The sequence below is a fragment of the Schistocerca piceifrons genome, chromosome 2 (assembly GCF_021461385.2).
Source record: "Schistocerca piceifrons isolate TAMUIC-IGC-003096 chromosome 2, iqSchPice1.1, whole genome shotgun sequence".
NCBI classification, from domain to species: Eukaryota; Metazoa; Arthropoda; class Insecta; order Orthoptera; family Acrididae; genus Schistocerca; species Schistocerca piceifrons.
Window position 1 is genome coordinate 348,783,384 of NC_060139.1, and position 19,827 is coordinate 348,803,210.

Sequence of the window (19,827 nt, forward strand, 5' to 3'; positions counted from 1 at the left end):
AGAACACATTGACACCGGTGTGTCAGACCCACCATACTTGCTCCAGACACTGCGAGAGGGCTGTACAAGCAATGATCACACGCACGGCACAGCGGACACACGAGGAACCGCGGTGTTGGCCGTCGAATGGCGCTAGCTGCGCAGCATTTGTGCACCGCCGCCGTCAGTGTCAGCCAGTTTGCCGTGGCATACGGAGCTCCATCGCAGTCTTTAACACTGGTAGCATGCCGCGACAGCGTGGACGTGAACCGTATGTGGAGTTGACGGACTTTGAGCGAGGGCGTATAGTGGGCATGCGGGAGGCCGGGTGGACGTACCGCCGAATTGCTCAACACGTGGGGCGTGAGGTCTCCACAGTACATCGATGTTGTCGCCAGTGGTCGGCGGAAGGTGCACGTGCCCGTCGACCTGGGACCGGACGGCAGCGACGCACGGATGCACGCCAAGACCGTAGGATCCTACGCAGTGCCTTAGGGGACCGCACCGCCACTTCCCAGCAAGTTAGGGACACTGTTGCTCCTGGGGTATCGGCGAGGACCATTCGCAACCGTCTCCATGAAGCTGGGCTACGGTCCCGCACACCGTTAGGCCGTCTTCCGCACACGCCCCAACATCGTGCAGCCCGCCTCCAGTGGTGTCGCGACAGGCGTGAATGGAGGGACGAATGGAGACGTGTCGTCTTCAGCGATGAGAGTCGCTTCTGCCTTGGTGCCAATGATGGTCGTATGCGTGTTTGGCGCCGTGCAGGTGAGCGCCACAATCAGGACTGCATACGACCGAGGCACACAGGGCCAACACCCGGCATCATGGTGTGGGGAGCGATCTCCTACACTGGCCGTACACCACTGGTGATCGTCGAGGCGACACTGAATAGTGGACGGTACATCCAAACCGTCATCGAACCCATCGTTCTACCATTCCTAGACCGGCAAGGGAACTTGCTGTTCCAACAGGACAATGCACGTCCGCATGTATCCCGTGCCACCCAACGTGCTCTAGAAGGTGTAAGTCAACTACCCTGGCCAGCAAGATCTCCGGATCTGTCCCCCATTGAGCATGTTTGGGACTGGATGAAGCGTCGTCTCACGCGGTCTGCACGTCCAGCACGAACGCTGGTCCAACTGAGGCGCCAGGTGGAAATGGCATGGCAAGCCGTTGCACAGGACTACATCCAGCATCTCTACGATCGTCTCCATGGGAGAATAGCAGCCTGCATTGCTGCGAAAGGTGGATATACACTGTACTAGTGCCGACATTGTGCATGCTCTGTTGCCTGTGTCTATGTGCCTGTGGTTCTGTCAGTGTGATCATGTGATGTATCTGACCCCAGGAATGTGTCAATAAAGTTTCCCCTTCCTGGGACAATGAATTCACGGTGTTCTTATTTCAATTTCCAGGAGTGTATAATACAATTCGAAGGATTTACAATGCAAGCTGTTGCTCACCTACCTGTTGTAGGAGATATTGCCATAGCTAGGGCGTGAGGAGGGGCAGCAGCGTGACGTACCTTCGTCGGCCGCCCTGCAGTCGCCGTAGAAGGCCACGGTGATGGGGGAGCGGCCGCGTGGTCTGCGGCACGACGCGAGGTGCAGGCGGCACTCGCTGCGGTACGTGCGCCCGTCGCTGCCGCAGACCCGCTCGGCAGGAGCGTCGCGCGGGCAGTCGTCCCGGCAGGCGCAAACTCCTGCCCTGCACACCGCGCCGGGCTCCGCGCACACTACGCCTCTGCAAGGATCTGCAACCAAGCGGCGAGCCGAGCGACTCCACACACACCAATACTCGGTGGACACTAGGGCACTGGGAACGCATTATACAGGATGGTGTCATGATGATGATGATGAACAAGAAGTAGAATCGTGCATGATGCATGATAACAGGAAAGACAGAGAGCACATACAGCCAAATTAAAGAAACACATTAAACATAAGAGACAAATAACGTTAGTTAAAATAGAAACCAGAAGACTGCCATTCGTAATTGGGACCCATGGCCTGGAAATTAAGGATATGATATCAGAGAAAAAAGAAAAAAAAAGAGCTTGTAAGGAATCAATAGCTCTCAATAAAAAGGTGAAAGATATCAAGTAGTGGAACAATATCCCCGAGGAAACATTCCCAGGTTACTATCAAAACCTAAGGACCGGGAGAGAAGGAAATATTGTAACAGCTCAATCACAGATAGAAAGATTCCAGGGAGAGAGAAAACAAATAATGAGCTTATTAAATGTCCTGACGAAAATCTTGACTTTAAACTTCTATACTTGCAAGGGGAGGCTACGGTGTTGGGATCACAGATTTACTTCCACTTTGGACGTGTTTAATAGGCCATTATAATAACTTAACGTGCATGTCGTAAGGGGCACTACTGAGGCAATTCCAAAAAATCCCAAGAGGAATGGCCGTGTTCCGGAAGACTGACAGAGGTTAGTAGTCTTACCTGTATTTAAGAAATGACACCAGAGTGACTGCAATAGTTACAGAGGCATAAGCTTCCTAAACTGTGGGAATAAGGCGGGTGTCACTATACTTTCCAAAAGATTAAATTCTTTAACAGAGACTTATTGTTGGAAGAACAAAATGGTTTTAGATTGAGAATATCATGCATGGATTGTGATTCATCAACATGTTACAGACCAGACAAGCAAACACAATATAGTCTCCCAGCCGATATAGCTTTTATCGATTATGAAAAGGCGTTCGAACTGGCGATGAGATCCTAGGTGTGGGAAATTTTAGCAGAGTATGTCCTTCCTGATTACCTGAAAAGGTTAATTCGGAACTATACAATATCAAGGTACACGTTGGCTCCATCATTACTACAGGAACGATAAGACTCACGCTATAAATCCTTATAGTCCATGCTCTATGAATAAATGTAAATGACATGGTCAACAAATAGCGAAAAAATGGAAGATTTAGATCCACCGAGTCGTACAGTATTTAACTCATTCCTTTTTTGCAACTGACCAGATCACACTGGCGGTACGGAAGACACCTACAACTAGCAATATCGTCCCTACATATAATGGTAAGACAATATAGTTCAGTCATATCCACAAAGAAAAGTAAATTTATAGGCTTATGTGGAATAAAATCTTAGCCGAAAAATGATAATCGGGAATAAGATACTGGGCAAGCACGTATATTTAACTACCCGGCCAGTTATAGCTCTTATGCTTACGATAGTGATTATGAAAAGAAACTATAAAGGTATTAACAAATAAAATTATGGACCTGAACGACCAAAAGATTAAAAATAATTGATGCAACAAAAATTACATTTCTCAAAACTTTTATGGGATCAAGTATTACAGAGATGCTTCGTGAAATCAAATGGGAATCACTGGGGACTAGAAGACTGTCTTCTCGTAAGGCACACTGCGGAAATTTATGAGAACCAGCTTTTGATGTTCACTGCATATCGATTCTAATGCTGCCAACGCACATTTCTCGTAGCGGCTTCGAAGGTAAGACGAGAGAAATTAGGGCTGGAATGGAGGCATATAGATGGTCATTTTTCCGTCTCTCTATTTGCAAGTGGAAAAGGAAAATAAATGACTAGTATTACGTGGTACCCTCCGCCATACAGCGTACATTGGCTTCAGGAGTATCTAAATATGCATATATACGCCGCAAACCACCTCACAGTTCGTGTCAGAGGGAACCGTGTACGACTTCTAGTCATTGCCTTTCCTCTTCCACTCACAATTAGACCAAGGGAAAACGGCTTTCTATATGTCTCCGAATGAGCTCAATCTCTCGTATCTTGTCTTTGTGGTCCTTTCGTGAAATGTGTGTTGGCGGCAGTAGAATCGTTCTATAGTCAGCTTCAAATGGCTGTTCCCTAAATTTTCTCAATAGTGTTCCTCGGGAAAACTTTGAATTCTCTTCAGTGAATCCCTTTTGAGGTTCCGAATCATCTCCGTAACACCTGCGTGTTGTTTGAAGCTACCGGTAACAAATCTAGCTGTCCGTCGCTTAATTGCTTCGATGTCTTCCTTTAATCCGGCCTGGTGTGGATCCCAAACACTCTGGCAGTACTTAAAAATACGTCACACTGGCTTCGAATACGCACTCTCCTTTAAATATCATCCACACTTTCCCAAAATTCGCCCAATAAATCGGAGTCGACCATTCCCCATGGTCTAGGGGTAGCGTCTTTGATTAGAAATCATGAAGTCCTCGGTCCCTGGTTCTAACCACGCCAGCGCTTAAATTCTGAATAACAATCAGCATTAGCGGCCGAAGACTTCCGGCATAAGAAGTCATCTTCATTCTGCCAACGGCCTTGTCGAAGACGGCAGACGAGTGGGCGGAGGTCCAGAGCACTTTCTTGCACTTGGCGTTGGAAACTGCCCCTAAAGGCGGAAGAATCAGCAACGGCATGGAGCAGAAGGCAATTGAAACCATTGTATTAAACACACATAATGTGTATCCACAGGACATGTTCCGTGTAACTGAAAAAGTGTCATGATTGGGAATAGTGCCCAACTTTGAACACCAGGGGGGGGGGGGGGGGGGGGGACTGCCACAGAGGAGGTGATCATGAGAAAAAGACTGAATAAACAACGAAATGAGAAGGATTTCTGGTCAGATGAGTATGGAGTAACAACACCAGCAGTAAACGGTGTAACGGGAGTTGGTTTCGTTATGAATAGGAAGGTACAGCAGAGAGTGTGTTTCTGTTAACGGTTCAGTGACAGGATTGTTCACATCAGAATCGACAGCCAACCGAAACTGACAACAATAGTTCAGGTATACATGCCGATGTCGTAAGCTGAGGATGAAAGGATATAGAAAGTATATGAGGATATGGAAAAGCTAATACAATACGTAAAGGGAGATCAAAATCCAATGTCCACGGGGGACAGGAACACAGTTGTGGGGAAAGGGGTACAAGAAAGGGTTACAGGAGAGTATGGGCTTCTAACGAGAGAGGAGAAATTTAGTTCTGCAATAAATTCCAGCTAGTAACAGTGAATACTCTGTTGAAGAATCACAAGAGAAGGAGATATACTTGGAAAGGACCTAGGCATACGGAAATATTTCAGATATATTACATTGCGGTCAGAGAAGGATCGGATATCAGATACTGTATTGTAAGGCGTATTCAGGAGCAGATATAGACTCAGATTACAGAGTAGTAGTGATGAAGATAAGGCTGAAGTTAATGGAAGAATCAATGAGGAAGAGAAGTGGGATACGAAAGTTCTAAGGAGTGACGAGATACGCTTGAAGTTCTCTAAGGCTTTATATACTGCAATAATGAGTAGTTCAGTATGCAGCACAGTTGAAGATAAATGGACGTCTCTAAAAATGGCAATCGCAGAAGTTAGAAAGAAAAACGTAGGTACAAAAAAGGTAACTGCGAGGAATCCATGCTTAACAGAAGAAATACTTTAGCTGATTTATGAAAGAAGGACGTACAAAAGTGTTCAGGGAGACTGAGAAACATAGAAATACAAGTCGCTGAGGAATGAACTAAATAGAAAGTGCAGGGAATCTATGAAAAATGTGAAGAAATCGAGAAAGAAATGTCTTTCTGGAAGGACTGACTCTGCATATAGGAAAGCCAAAACGACATTCTGTGCAAATAAAAGCAAAGGTTGAAACATTAAGATTGCAACGGGATTTCCACTGTTAAATGCAGAGGACAGAGGGAGTAGGTGGAAATGAAGACCTCTATGAGGGGGGCAGATTTGTCTGATGTGATTCAAGAAGGAACAGAAATCGATTTAGAAAGATAGGAGATCAGGTATTAGAATCAGAATTTTAAAGAGCTTTCTCATGGCATGTTATCCATCCCTTCTGCTTTATTTGATCTTAAGAATGCAGAAGACATAGACAACATTCCATCATAATTTTAAAATCATTAGGGGTAGTGGTAACAAAACTACTATTCACGTTGGTATGTAGAATGTATGAATCTGGCGATATACCATCTGACTTTCGCAAAATATCATCCACTCAATTCCAAAGACTGCTAGAGCTGACAATTGCGAGAATTATTACACATTCAGCTTAACAGATCGTGCATCCAAGTTGCTGAGAAGCATAGCATACAGAAAATGAAAAAAAAGCAGAGTATGTGTAAGATGACGATTAGTTTGGCTTTAAGAAGGGTAAAGGCAACAGAGAGGCGATTCTGACATTGCCGTTGATAATGGAAGCAAAAAACTAAAAAAAAATCAAGACATGTTCATAGGAATTGTCGACCCACTAAAAGCTTTCGATAAAGTCAAACGGTGCAAGATGGTCGAAATGCTGAGGAAAACAGGGGTAAGATATAGCGAGGGGCGAGTAAATACAACATGACAAGAACATGAGAGAATAACAAGAATGGAAGACAAAGAACAGAGTGCACGGATTAAAAAGTGTGTAAGACCGGGATGGAGTCTTTCGCCCCTAATTTCAGTCTATACTTCGAAGAAGCTATGATGGAAATTAAAGGGAAGGTTTAGGAGTGGACTTAAAATTCAAGGTGGATGGATATCAATGATACGATTCGCTGATGACACTGCTATCCTCGGTGAAACTGAAGAACAATTACATGATCTGATTAATGGAATGAGCAGTGTAATGAGTAAAATATATGGGTTGGGAATAAATCTAAGAAACGTGAAGGTAATAAGAAGTAGCAGAAATCAGAACAGCTAGAAACTTAACATCATGACTGATGGTCCAGAAGTAGATGATGTTAAGGAATTCCACTATCTAGGTAGCAAGTGTAACCAATGACGGAGGGAGAAAGGAGGACATCGAAAGCAGACAAGCATTGGCAATAAGGGCATTCCTGGCCAAGAGAAGTCTACTAGTATCAAACATAGGCCTTAATATGAGGAAGAAATTTCTGAGAATATACATTTGGAGCACAGTATTGTATGGTAGTGAAACTAGGGTTGTGGAAAAACCGGAACAGAAGAGATTCGAACCATATGAGGTGTGGTGGAACAGACGGTTGTTGAAAATTAGGTAGGCTGATAAGATAAGGAATGAGGAGGTTCCACGGAGAATCAGAGAGGAAAGGAATATGTGAAAAACACTGACAAGGAGGAGAGATAGGATAATAGGACATCTATTAAAACATCATGAATAACTCCATGTTGCTAGAGGGGGCTGTAGAGGGTAAAAACGGTAGAAGAAGATAGGCCTAGATATTTAAACGACGTGACTGTGTCAAGCAGAACACTATTAATTCTGTATTTGCAGATTACGGCTTTGTTTTTCCTACTCATCCGAATTAACGTACATTTTTATATAGTCATCACACCAACTAGAAATTATGTCTAAGTCATCCAGTATATTCCTACAATCACTCAACGATGTGACCCTCCAGTACATTACACTATGATCAGGAAAGGAAAGCAGAGCAGATTGCTGCCCAGCCTGTTCACCAGATTATATATATATATATATATATATATATATATATATATATATATATATATATAGCGGTCCAAGCACACTTCCGTGGGGCACCCTTGATGAAAACCTGTTCACTGATGAACACTCCTCGCCGTCAAATGTTCTGTCACTTAAGAAGTTTTCTGGGAATGACACATCCGGAAACCTAATCGATATGCTCTTACCTTCGTTAACAGTGTGCAGTAGGCCACCTTGTCAAAGTCACATGCTCTCAGAAAATCTGGAAATATGGACTGTGCCTCTTGCCCTTAACCCATAGCTCGCAGTATATCATATGAGAAATGGTCAGACTGAGAATCGCACGTGCGACGCTTTCTAGAACCGTGATAATTCGCGGAAAATACTTCTCGGTCCCAAGGAAATTTATGATATTGCAGCCGAGAATATGTTCAAGGATTCTAACATTAGCGATATTGGTCTGTAAGTTTCTTTTACCCTTTTTATGTGTAAGATACATAGATGTAGATGTAGAACAGTGAGGTAAGAGAGGAAGCCAACGTACTAGAAACAAGAGAAAGGATTCAACCGTCCAGAAGAGAATGACATGAGCATTTACTGTGTATGGATCGAAGTTTGCTACCATGGAAAACGTATGACTACCCAAGTGTAGAAGAAGGATAGAACGGCCACGAAGAAGATTAAGAGATCGTCTTTAAAGGTACGACGTTTTATCTTACCAGGAGCTGCCAAAGCTCTTTTAAAGTTCGAGAAGAGAAAGCAGTTAGGTAGTGATGTAGTCAAGCTACGGTCATTGTTGAATGTGTCACAGTGCCATCGGATCGCGTCTCGGACACGCTATGACTGTTTCACTGAATAGCAGGTCAGGTATGGTGGTAAAAAGGAGACAGAGTGCAGTTGTTCCTTTTTATAGATAGAGGAATTCATTATAACAAATTTAGTAGTTTTGAGTAGTTTTTCTTACAGCAAATTGAAAATGATTATACAGTAATCAGAGGGATGGCCATTGTACTTATCTCTTGGTAACAGAACACCACATTTCTTCGTGTTGGTACTTGTAGTTTTCTGTGTTGTTGTGAATGGCATGTATAGGCAGGTGCAGTCAGTTCAGTAGTAAGAAGCGAAGTCTTTATAACCTGCCTCCACAGTGGACACGTAGAGTGGAATGAATGATATTCCTGCATCTTAAACACATTTCATACACCTCTGTTATTTCAACACCGTCCCTATACATGACGTAGTAGTACTCACCCAAAAATATGGGATGGACGTATTGTTCTGCACGACAAATGAAGTTGTATGATGCATTGTTATATTTATTACAGTCGAAAAAACGCTAATCTCCGACCGTAAAAGAAACTTTGCATTACCTCCTCCACTTCTGGAAACATAATGTTTTTACGTGTCCGTCGGTGATGAAATTTATTTGTAATAGAGACGTCGCTGTTACGCTTCGGTATTTTTATTTTATTATTTATATTTTATTATTTTTTACTAATATCGGTGCCCACCACCATTCTCGAACGCCCTTTACTGTAATCAGCCAAACTGTCTAGATGAAACGTGGCAAAGAACGAAATTCAAAAAGTAAAATAAAACAATAAAACTGGAATTTTGTAAAATATTCAGCAAGAGACGCACAAAAAATTCCAGTAAAGTGTATGAAGTTTTCCGACGACAGGTAATCGAACAGATGAAGAGAACGAAGGTAATACAAGATGTGGGTGGAGAGCACTAATAGGTCACAGTTAAACATTTAGCGTTAAGTCAGTTAGAGACGAATAGGCAGCCTTATTTCGTAAAGGAAAAAATGCTGTATCACACTTACCACAGGGACCCTTGTAGGTGACCACGATTATCATCTGTTTCTCGCAAGACGTCATTCTCAGACGACAGGCCGATTCATACGTTGTGCCGTCAGACCCACAGACCGGCGATTTGACTGCCTATAGATTAAAAGAAAACAGTATTAACATGTAGGTGAAACGAGATGAGGACCAGTGACAGATATAGAAAAAGTACTGGTTTTGAGTATTGAATGAAACATTCCGAGAATTCTGTGACAAATCTAGGATTAAAAGACGTTTCTGTGGTACTCACATCGCGACAGGTATCGAGACAGCGACACTGAGGCATTCCCTGGTCGTCTGGATAACACGTGGAATGCACAGGACACTTGTGGCCCTGGCAGACGTCTGGAACATAACACGGGAAGTATACTCAAACCGACTGTGCAAAGTAGGAGTACGTCAGTTGAAATATGGAAATCGCAGTGAGCTGGACATAGATCACATTTAAAAATCCAAAATTCAGCTAAACATATGTTGCATCACACTAATTACAAGGGTCGTCAAAAGAACCTGATAGGAAATATCAGTATTGTGGAGATCGAAGGTTTGGTAGCCACGAATGTGTAGGATTACAGATGAAACTATTTATCCATAGCTTATGTACAAACTTGATTTCAGATAGGCAAACGTTCGTATTGTGTCGGTTTAAATGCACTGTGCAGGAAATACCAAATGATCACTACGAAATCGATATGAGTGAACAGAGATTTGGAGCTCGTTCTTCTAAAATAGTGATCTACATAGCAACCTTATTATGAACTGACAGCTGAAATGGTGACAATTCCGAAGCATTACAGATGTGGCAGAGGGTTTAGATGGAAGTAGAGTTTGTCTGAGGGTTTATACAAGCATAGGTCTTTAACCAATTAATTAATAATACGAGCAATACTGTCACGTCAAAACCACACTCAAGTCCAAAGGCGAAAGGAGGATCGCCAATGAAGTACAATACTTGCAAATGAAGGTATGTTTACTACTAACACCAACTTACCGCCATAGCAGAATTAACTCCCTGACGGTGAGTACATGTATTTATAGAAACATACAATGTTAAGCTCTGTTGCTACATATGCAAACATCGATTATTCCATAATATACCAAGATTACAAAGATGAGGTATTTCTGAAATGACAAATTCAATATGAGAATATACTTGGAAGGAGAAATAGCATTGGTCGTATCACATAAAGTCATGATCGCCCTAACCTTGTTGATACCAGTGCCTACCAATTTAAATTGTATATTACAGCACTGAGGATAGTCACTAAGTGACCGAAAATCGATTTTGTGGATAATAAAAAAATACGACCAATGATGTTTCTCCTTCAAAGTATATCCATTATCTGGTCGTGGTGCACAGAACACTCCATGGAGTCACCAATCAATATGAGACGTAATTTCTACTACGCTAATAATAGGAGCCGCAGCAGCGGCAGTGCTCCCTCTTCTGGAAAAACAAAGACCTTTCTGCTTCAAAGTTATCATTCGAGACGATTACAGCATCGTGAACATATATCTTGTCAGTGGTCCCTGTGCTGGGCGATCCTCGCGTTCTGGTCGTGTTTTAACATCCTCTGCACTACGATGATGAGCGTCGAAGGCAGACCCTCGTCTCGAAACTTTGTACAGTGTGGCTTCAGTTTTCTCAAACCTCCCATCGTCGACTTGTGCCTCTGGAGTGTAGTAGGGCTTCTTAATGAAGGGTCGTAATTCTCAACTTCATATATGTGATGTCTGCAACCGAAGAAGCATGTCATACGGCCGAAAGCATCGCTTTGGTAGCTTTTACGATAGCCCCACTTTCCACCCGGGCATAAATATGAATAACAAATGTCCCGGGCTGTATCTCACTGATCGGAACTTGGACCTAAAACGCTCTCTGTCTTTCTATTTGGTCATCCGAAGTCCATAAACAGCTGTGTTGCTGCTTCGGCTATCGTGATGAGGCGTTTCACGTAGTCATCCTGAGTATCACCCAGTTAAAACGGGAACGGTGTATGCACTGCCTTTTCGGTCTCGTGACCGTGGAGTAGAAACAACGGTGCTAAGCCCGTATTGTCTTGCTTCGCTGAGTTGTATGCGAATGTCACGAGGGGCAGCATTGAATCCCAGTCTCTCGGTCCGACATTGACGTACATCGAAAGTACGTCTTCCAACATCTTATTAACGCAGTCTGTGAGGACGTTTGTCTGTAGACGGTACGCAGTTCTCATCCTGTGTGTGATGCCGTGACGTGGAATTACCTCTGATACTAGTCTCGGCCGGTAAACTTCTAGGCGGTCAGAGCTCATCGCAATGGGTGCAGCGTGCTTCAAAATGATGTCTTCTACAAGGAACTTAGCAATTTACGGAGTTTCGGCAGTTGTTAGAGCATATGTCAAAGCATAGCGTGTGGGGTAGTCACTGCAGGCTGCTACCTATCGACTCCAGTTTGCTGACTTTGGGTGCTTCCCCAGATTATTAGCCATCCATTCCCATTTGCTGACCTCGCGGGCCTCCCCTAGCGGTCGACTCAAATTCAGTATAAAGGCGCTGTCGCTGGTGGGATCGCTACCTGATGCCCGAAAAGTAAAAGTGGGCCAGAAGTTACGCAATCCTGTGTGTAAAAAATTCAAATCTTTATTAATGTATTTATAAATGACATTTGCAATATGCACAATGTGATAAAAAGTATCCTGAAACCCCAAAAACATACGTTTTTTATTAGGTTGCATTATGCTGTCACCTACTGCCAGGTACTCCATACCAGTGACCTCAGTAGTCATTAGACATCGTGAGAGAGCGGAATGGGGCGCTCCGCGGAACTCACGGACTTCTAACGTGGTCAGGTGATTGGGTGTCACCTGTGTCAGATGTCTGTACCCCAGATTTCCACACTCCTAAACACCCCTAGGTCCACTGTTTCCGATGTGATATTGAAGTGGAAACGTGAAGGGACACGTACAGCACAAAAGCGCACAGGCCGACCTCGTCTGTTGACTGACAGAGACCGCAGACAGTTGAAGAGGGTCGTAATGTGTAATAGGCAGACATCTATCTAGACCATCACACAGGAATTCCAAACTGCGTCAGTATCCACTGCAAGTACTATGACAGTTAGGCGGGAGATGAGAAAACTTGGATTTCATGGTAGATTGGCTGCTCATAAGCCACACATCACGCCGGTAAATGCCAAAAGACGCCTCGCTTGGTGTAAGGAGCGTAACATTGGACGACTGAACAGTGGAAAAATGTTTTGTGGAGTGACGAAACACGCTACACAATGTGGTGACCTTGTGGCAGGATGTGGGTATGGCGAATGCCCGGTGAACGTCATCTACCAGCGTGTGTAGTACCAACAGTAAAATTCGGAGGTGGTAGTGTTATGGTGTGGTCGTGTTTTTTATGGAGGGTGCTTCCACTCTTTGTTGTTTTGCGTGGCACTATCACACCACAAGCCTACATTAATACATTGAAGTTTTAAGAACTTTCTTGCTTGCCACTGTTGAAGAGCAATTCTGAGATGGCGATTGCATCTCTCAACACGAACGAGCACCCGTTCATAATGCACGGCCTGTGGCGGAGTGGTTACACGGCAATAACATCCCTGTAATGAACTGGCCAGCGCAGAGTCCTGACCTGAATCCTACAGAACGCCTTTGAGACGTTTTGGAACGCTGTCTTCGTGCCAGGTCTCACCGACCTACATCGATACCTCTCCTCAGCGCAGCACTCCATGAACAGTGGGCTGCCATTCCCCAAGAAACCTTCCAGCACCGGATTGAACGTATTCCTGCGAGAGTGGAAGCTGTCATCAAAGCTAAGGACGTGCCAACACATATTGAATTCCAGGATTACCGATGGAGGGTGCCACGAACTTGCAAGTCATTTTCAGCCAGGCTTCCGGATACTTTTGATCACATACTTTTGATCCGTGTTTGGCGACATCGCGGTGATCGCACATTGGAAGCGTGTATTCCTCATCGCCATACTGGCGTATAACCCGGCGTGATAGTATGGGGTACCATTGGTTACAGGTGTCGGTCACCTCTTGTTCGCATAGACGGCACTTTGAACTGTGGACGTTATATTTCAGATTTGTTACGTGTGGCCAATGGTGGCCCAGCAACTGGCTCTTCACAATACGTCAGTCACTACTCTTGATGAACTGTGGTATCGTGTTGAAGCTGCATGGGCAGCTGTACCTGTACACGCCATCCAAGCTCTATTTGACTCAATGCCCAGGCGTATCAAGCCCGTTATTACGGCCAGAGGTGGTTGTTCTGGATACTAATTTCTCAGGTTCTATGCACCAAAATATCGTGAAAATGTAATCACATGACAGTTCTAGCATAATATATTTGTCCAATGAATACCCATCTATCCTGTGCATTTCTCCTTGGTGCACCAATTTTAATGGCCAGTAGTGTATTAGACAGTGCTTTATAGTAGCCGGCCTATTGGACTCAAATGGTTCAAATGGCTCTGAGCACAATGGGACTTAACATCTGTGGTCATCAGTCCCCTAGAACTTAAAACTACTTAAACCTAACTAACCTAAGGACATCACACACATCCATGACCGAGGCAGGATTCGAACCTGCGACCATAGCGGTCACGCGATCCCAGACTGAAGCTCCTAGAACCGCACAGCCACACCGGCCGGCTGTTCGACTTAGATTACTGAGATTCGCATTATATACGTTACAAAAAATTTCTGTTCCAGCAACACTGTTAATATAAAGAACAAAACAGTACAACTGCTGAAGGACTCCAGAAATGTTTCGTTTTATGCCGACTGTAAGTATCGCTACTTTAGCTTCGTCCCTCATACCACAGAAAGGCCGCAGCGATTAGTTTTTATTCGTGAGAGTTCTCCGTTCCGCGGGTGCTGTATCCGCCGATTTAGGCACCTTTAATAGGTCCGGAGATTTCGCTGCAAATTGGGCGCACGAGCGGCGCCCCGTGCCGGCTGGCTAATTAATGAGAAGCGTGGGCGTGGGCGCGGGCCGCGGCGGCCAGACACGTGATGGTACGGCGACCGGCGCGCTGTTCCACTTAATCTGCATGCTAATTGAAAGGCTCACCCGGCCGCGGCGCGCGCTGCAGCCTGACGTGTGGGGGGCCACTGTGCGTCCGTCAGGCGCTGGCAGGCCGCGCCAGACAGCGCCCAATAATATGCACATATCTGAGCCCCGGCATCGGCCTGTCCTCTGGCGCATATGATTAACGCGTAGGGGGTATAATCGGAATACCCCTACGAATTTTCAGGGCAGCGAGACAGACGACACGAAATTATGAAAATAAAAATTCTTCGCTTGTGACTTACAAGGGCCGTCCATTAAGTAATTCAACACATATTTTTTCTTGGCCAATTTCGGTTGGAAAAATGCGGAACTTGCTGTGAGGCTTCGTGGAATGTTCCGGCTTCAGCTGCTGTAGGTTTATGAAGTTGCGACAGATGGCAGCGCTACACGTAGCCCTCAAATTGGCGTCTGCAGCAGAAGTGCGTTCCAACCAGGGAGCTGTTATTGAATTTCTTTTGATGGAAAACCGGACTGCCACAGATAAATATAGGTACTCGCAGAGTGTCTACGCAAAATCGGCAGTAAACAAAAGCACGGTGAGTCGTTGGGCGAGGCGTCTGTCATCATCGCAACACGATCGCGCAAACCTGTCCAGTCTCCTGCATGCCGGCCGGGTGCACACAGCTGTGAAATTAAAGGAACGATTTCAGCATGTTCTCACCACAAAAGTGCAGATGAACTTTTTCTCCATGACAACGCACGATCTCATGCAAGTCTGCGCATCCGAGAGAAGCTCACGAAACTTCCTCACCCACCCTACAACCGAGATTTCACACCCTCCGACTTCCACCTGTTTGGGCCAATGGAGGATGCACTTCACTTGAAGCAGTAGACGTATCGTGGTGAGGTTATTGATGCAGCAATATGTTGGTTCCAATGTCGACAAGTAGAGTGGTACCAGGCGGGAATACAGGCCCTACCGGTAAGGTGACACAAGGCCGTCGCATTGAACGGGATCGGGTAGGAAAAACAGGGTTTTGTAGCCGGAAGAGTGGGGAATAATATGATGTATGGGAATCCTGAATAAAACCGACATGCTATCAGAAGAAAGTGCTGTACTACTTACTGAGGGCCCCTCGTATTAATCAAAGCTCCATGTGAAAAATGTCCCATAGATCAACAGATCTAAATGCAAGTGATCCTGTAGTGGTCTATTTGGCATTCCGCAATTGTCGTGCTTTAATTTGCAACTGACTGCGGAATCTGCGTATAAAGGAGTACATTTTCACAAACACTTGTCCTAACATATGAATGTATTCTGGATGTAGGCCTTTATGGGTTATCAGACAGTTAAGAAATATTCCATCTTTTGTAACTGAATATTTTATTTGCGTGTACCAAATATGTTTCCCCTATTTATGCATCCTCAGTGGTCTACGATGAAAAGAAAATTCTTTAACTATGCATATTTTGAGTAAAGTTCTGTACTGATCCTTGCCAGCTCACTTCAGTCTATTTCCTTTACAGCTATACGGTTTCGCTTTTTACACTTACGTTCATTTTATGTCCTTTACATCCATCCACATGTTTTCTGCATTTACTAGGTGCCCATAGCACGCGTTTCATCCAATTGGTACGTCACAATTAAACAATTCTGCTCGCATAACCAATACTGATGCACAATGATTTAGGGCTGGCTGAGAGATCATGGAAGTTGTAGGGGTGAGAGTAGAGTGTTGGATTGGAATCGAAGAGAGGTTGGTGGTGGGAATGAGCTTATTTCAATTTTAATTTATGGCCTTCTGTATGAAATATTCTACTTCTAGGGTATACATACCATTTCTTTTGTTGCTGCTGCGTAAGACTGGCGTGTCTGCTTTTATCCCAATGTGACTCGGATTTTCTCTTATTAGATAGTCTGTATATGTGAAATGGGTACAGTCGCTCTTCAGTGCCATAATATGTTCTTTGTATGTTATATTAAAATTTCTTCCAGTCATCTCAATATATTTAAACTCGCCGTAACTACATGTCACTTCACATATTTCTGTTGTATTTACCTTCACTTCTCTCAATGACTTTTTATTTCTTTTGTATTGTGCTGCTTTTCCAGAAGGATATATTAATTAGATTCCTTTAAAGATGTCATGTATCTTGTCTGAGATTTGCTTGTCATTTGTTATTCTGTGCAATTTTGGGTTTGTGTTGAGTGATCTGTTTCCTGCTGTGAGTGTGAATTGTGTGATATTGTTGTGTGTTGGTATATCTGGACTGTTTTTAATTTTGCGTTTGTTTACTTGAATTTTACTTTTAATGGTATCACGTACTTTGTGTACTGTCTTGCTTCTGTATCCATTGCTTTGTGCTGTATTGATCATCACGTTTAGTTCTCTTGATAGTTGTTTTTGCTTTGAGATGTTCAGCACTGCCATTATACCATATGCCTGATGGCTGCGTTTTTTCTTTTTTTTTTTTTTTTTTTTGACAATGTGAATGTTTTCATTTCCCGTGTGTTATAGTGTCAGTAACAGTTTCTTTTCTGAAAATGTTGAAGTTGTGTCTTCAATCAGGTATTCTGATTTTGAGGTAGAGGTGGAGTATCTCTTGTCTTTCTGTTATCACAGTTAACTGAATGTTGTTTTGTATTTTATTAACCTGTCTGTGTAAACTATACGTTCTTGTGGTTCATCTATCAGGCCTACGACGTCATCTAAATATCTGTACCATTACAATGCTAATATTTTTGTCTCTGTTATTTCTGCGAAAATTCTGATATCAGTGTGACTCATTGGAATGTTTCCTAATATTCATGAAACTGGGCTTCCTACTGGGAGTCCTTCCTTTAATAAATAGAATGAATTGTTAAACTGAAAGCAGATTTGTTTAGCGATTACTTTTATGATTTATATCTGATACTCTGTAGTGATGTTTGTAATTTTTGGGTTTCCTGTCAACTGTTCTTTTATGATGTTTATGTTTCATCAAGTGGGAGTGAATTTAACATGTCTTTCAATTCAAAGAATACCAGATTTGCAGTTGATGTGAGTTAATTCTGGGGAGTGTTGGGAAATGTGTTTATAGCATTATACGATTTTGTGCACATGCAGCGCAAACCACAATAATTACAACAAAGCACAATGTATCATCTTAATGAGGAAAAGGAGACAATTAAATGGATAATTCGATATACTATGAATATGATATGCATGAGTAGATAAGATACAAGTAATTTCCGTAATGGATTTTCAGAAAGTAATTCGTAACAGTTGAAACTTTATAGCCACAAAAGTAGTCGACTCATCCATTTATATCGCCCATTGATGCGTATCGATTGAGGTATATATATGTTTGATTGAATTTATGGGTAACCAGTATCTGACAATTTAATTGGATGCTTAATTAAAGTCAGTTCAACTGATAAATTAAAACCATTAAATGATCAGCCTGAGAGTATGTGTTGGAGAATTTACACACATTTCACCTAGAAAATTTACATAATTAGAACTGCATGTTTAAGAGTCAATTTCAATTCATGATTTAATATGTTGTGTAGTTTTCCACGTAGTTTAAATACGATTAGAAATAAATGAATTCTGGTTGCAGCAGTGAAAAGAAAACGTTATTTTCTGAAAGAAAGAGGTGCTATTATGTATACGATAGTGGTTGAAGACACAGAAGTCAATGAATGAAAATGATCACTGCCATTAAAATGAATTTATTCAACTTTTATTCCTGTGAAAGCTACATAACGTTGTAGGCCATCTTCAAGCTTGACGCCACAGAGTGGAGTTTGTCAATGCAGTGTGAAAACAACAAGGACTGCACGTTCAGACAGCACTTTTGGGCGCCAGACCTGAAGATGACCTGCAATGCAGATTGGAACTAGTTGCCAGTACATAAAATGTTGTGATGCTTACTATGATTGTTTATTTATTATATCAAAGGGCTCACAGTTCATAATATATAGCGTCAAATATGAAGTAGAATCAAGTGTAATATGTCACTTTATTATTTTTTTGCATGCGTCTGATGATGCATCTAGTTTTAAGATTGAATTATCGTATAAAAGTTGTAAATAAGGATAGAAATTGCTTAGAGTCGTTGAGGGGGGTAGAATGTCAAACGGGCCGCCTTTGAGCAGGAGAAGCACCAGAAGACATTTTAATTTCCACTGTTTACACTTTCACAAATAAATTCATAAAACTTTGTCAGCATGACCATGAAGGATTCAAGACTCACAATCATTGGAAGTTCAAACATAAAAAAATAAATTTTTTCTTACATGTGAAATTTCATAATTTTTTCACTTGGCGGCATTTGTTGCTATCGATACACTTTTCTTCATAAGTAAGGGAGATTCTTCGATGGGTTTTGCACATCGTACAAACCGTACTTACAGGTATATGTAACTCTAGAATTTTCCAGATGTATTGAAAACTGTGGTAAAAATTGAGATAATTAACTATAAACTTTGAGATTTTCTAAACATGAAGTTTAAAATGTAACAGCTCATTCATTTTTTCATAAATTAAATAAATTCTTATGAAGAAAAGTGTACCGATAGCAACAAATGCAGCCAGTAGTAAGAGAAAACATGATGAAATTTCACATGTAACAAAATTTTATTTTGCTATGTTTCTGAACATCCACTGCTATGAGTGTGACTCCTGAATCCTTCCTCGTCATGCCGACAAAGTTTTATGATTTTTTTTGTAAAAGTTTAGATAGTGGAAATTAAAATGTACTGTGGTGCCTCTCCTACTCCTAGTCAGCCTGTTTGACGTCCTATCCCCATTAAGTGGCGTAGATGCTTGGTGTTTCTGTAGTAGGATGGACTGAACTTTATAAAAGGCTGCAGCCATCTCGCTCGTCTTCACTTGCCTGAGTAGAGTTGAAGAGGCAGGACCTAATCTAGTATGAGAGGTGTGCGAGCTACACGCTTTTACGACATCGCAGTTTTTTCATAGAGATAGTCACGACGCTCAGAATTATTCCACGCAGTAACCCAGTGTGCTTAGGAAAATCCGCAGCAGTCATCACGCTGACCTATCCTGCCAGTAGTTTGGTGGCACTCGCATTTTTCCCGTGCTAAGCCAGTTTGGACCTGGAACTCTGTGTAGTAGTTGAGCATTACTTAGAATCATTCCTTCGTGTGACTATCGCACGTATTTTTTTTTAAATTTTAGCGTCGACTGGAACATTGAACAGTTTTATCTATGAACATATGCTGTGTTCAAATAAAATGACACAATTTCAGAGACTTTACTGGTCTCATACAGATGTGATTTTGTGTATACAGACTGAAGCGGCTAGTGAAAATTTCTAAGAAGGCTATTAATCGAACCCGGGTCACCTGTATACTACGCAGGTGCGTCAGCCACTAAAGCACCTTGGCGTAGCGGTTCAAACAACTGCACTAATTACAGTGTCAAGCCTCCCACCTAGCTGGAGCCAAATTCTTTGGTAAAAATTTTCACGCTCCACGTCAGTCTGTATACATAAAAGTATGCCGTGTTGCCAGGTATTTTGATTATATAACCCCCTGTATTGGGAGTTAGAGCTATTTGAATCCGCTTACGTTCGCTGTAG

The 19,827-nt window shown here is 42.8% G+C and overlaps 1 protein-coding gene across 1 annotated transcript in view; it reads right to left on the reverse strand.

The window, feature by feature from the left end:
* Positions 1–19,827, reverse strand: part of LOC124775375 (agrin-like) — a 183,239-nt gene that overhangs the window by 141,030 nt on the left and 22,382 nt on the right. The window contains exon 3 of the mRNA XM_047250209.1: positions 1,508–1,735. Within this exon, the coding sequence (XP_047106165.1) occupies positions 1,508–1,735 (228 nt within the window). The remainder of the gene's footprint in view (positions 1–1,507; positions 1,736–19,827) is intronic.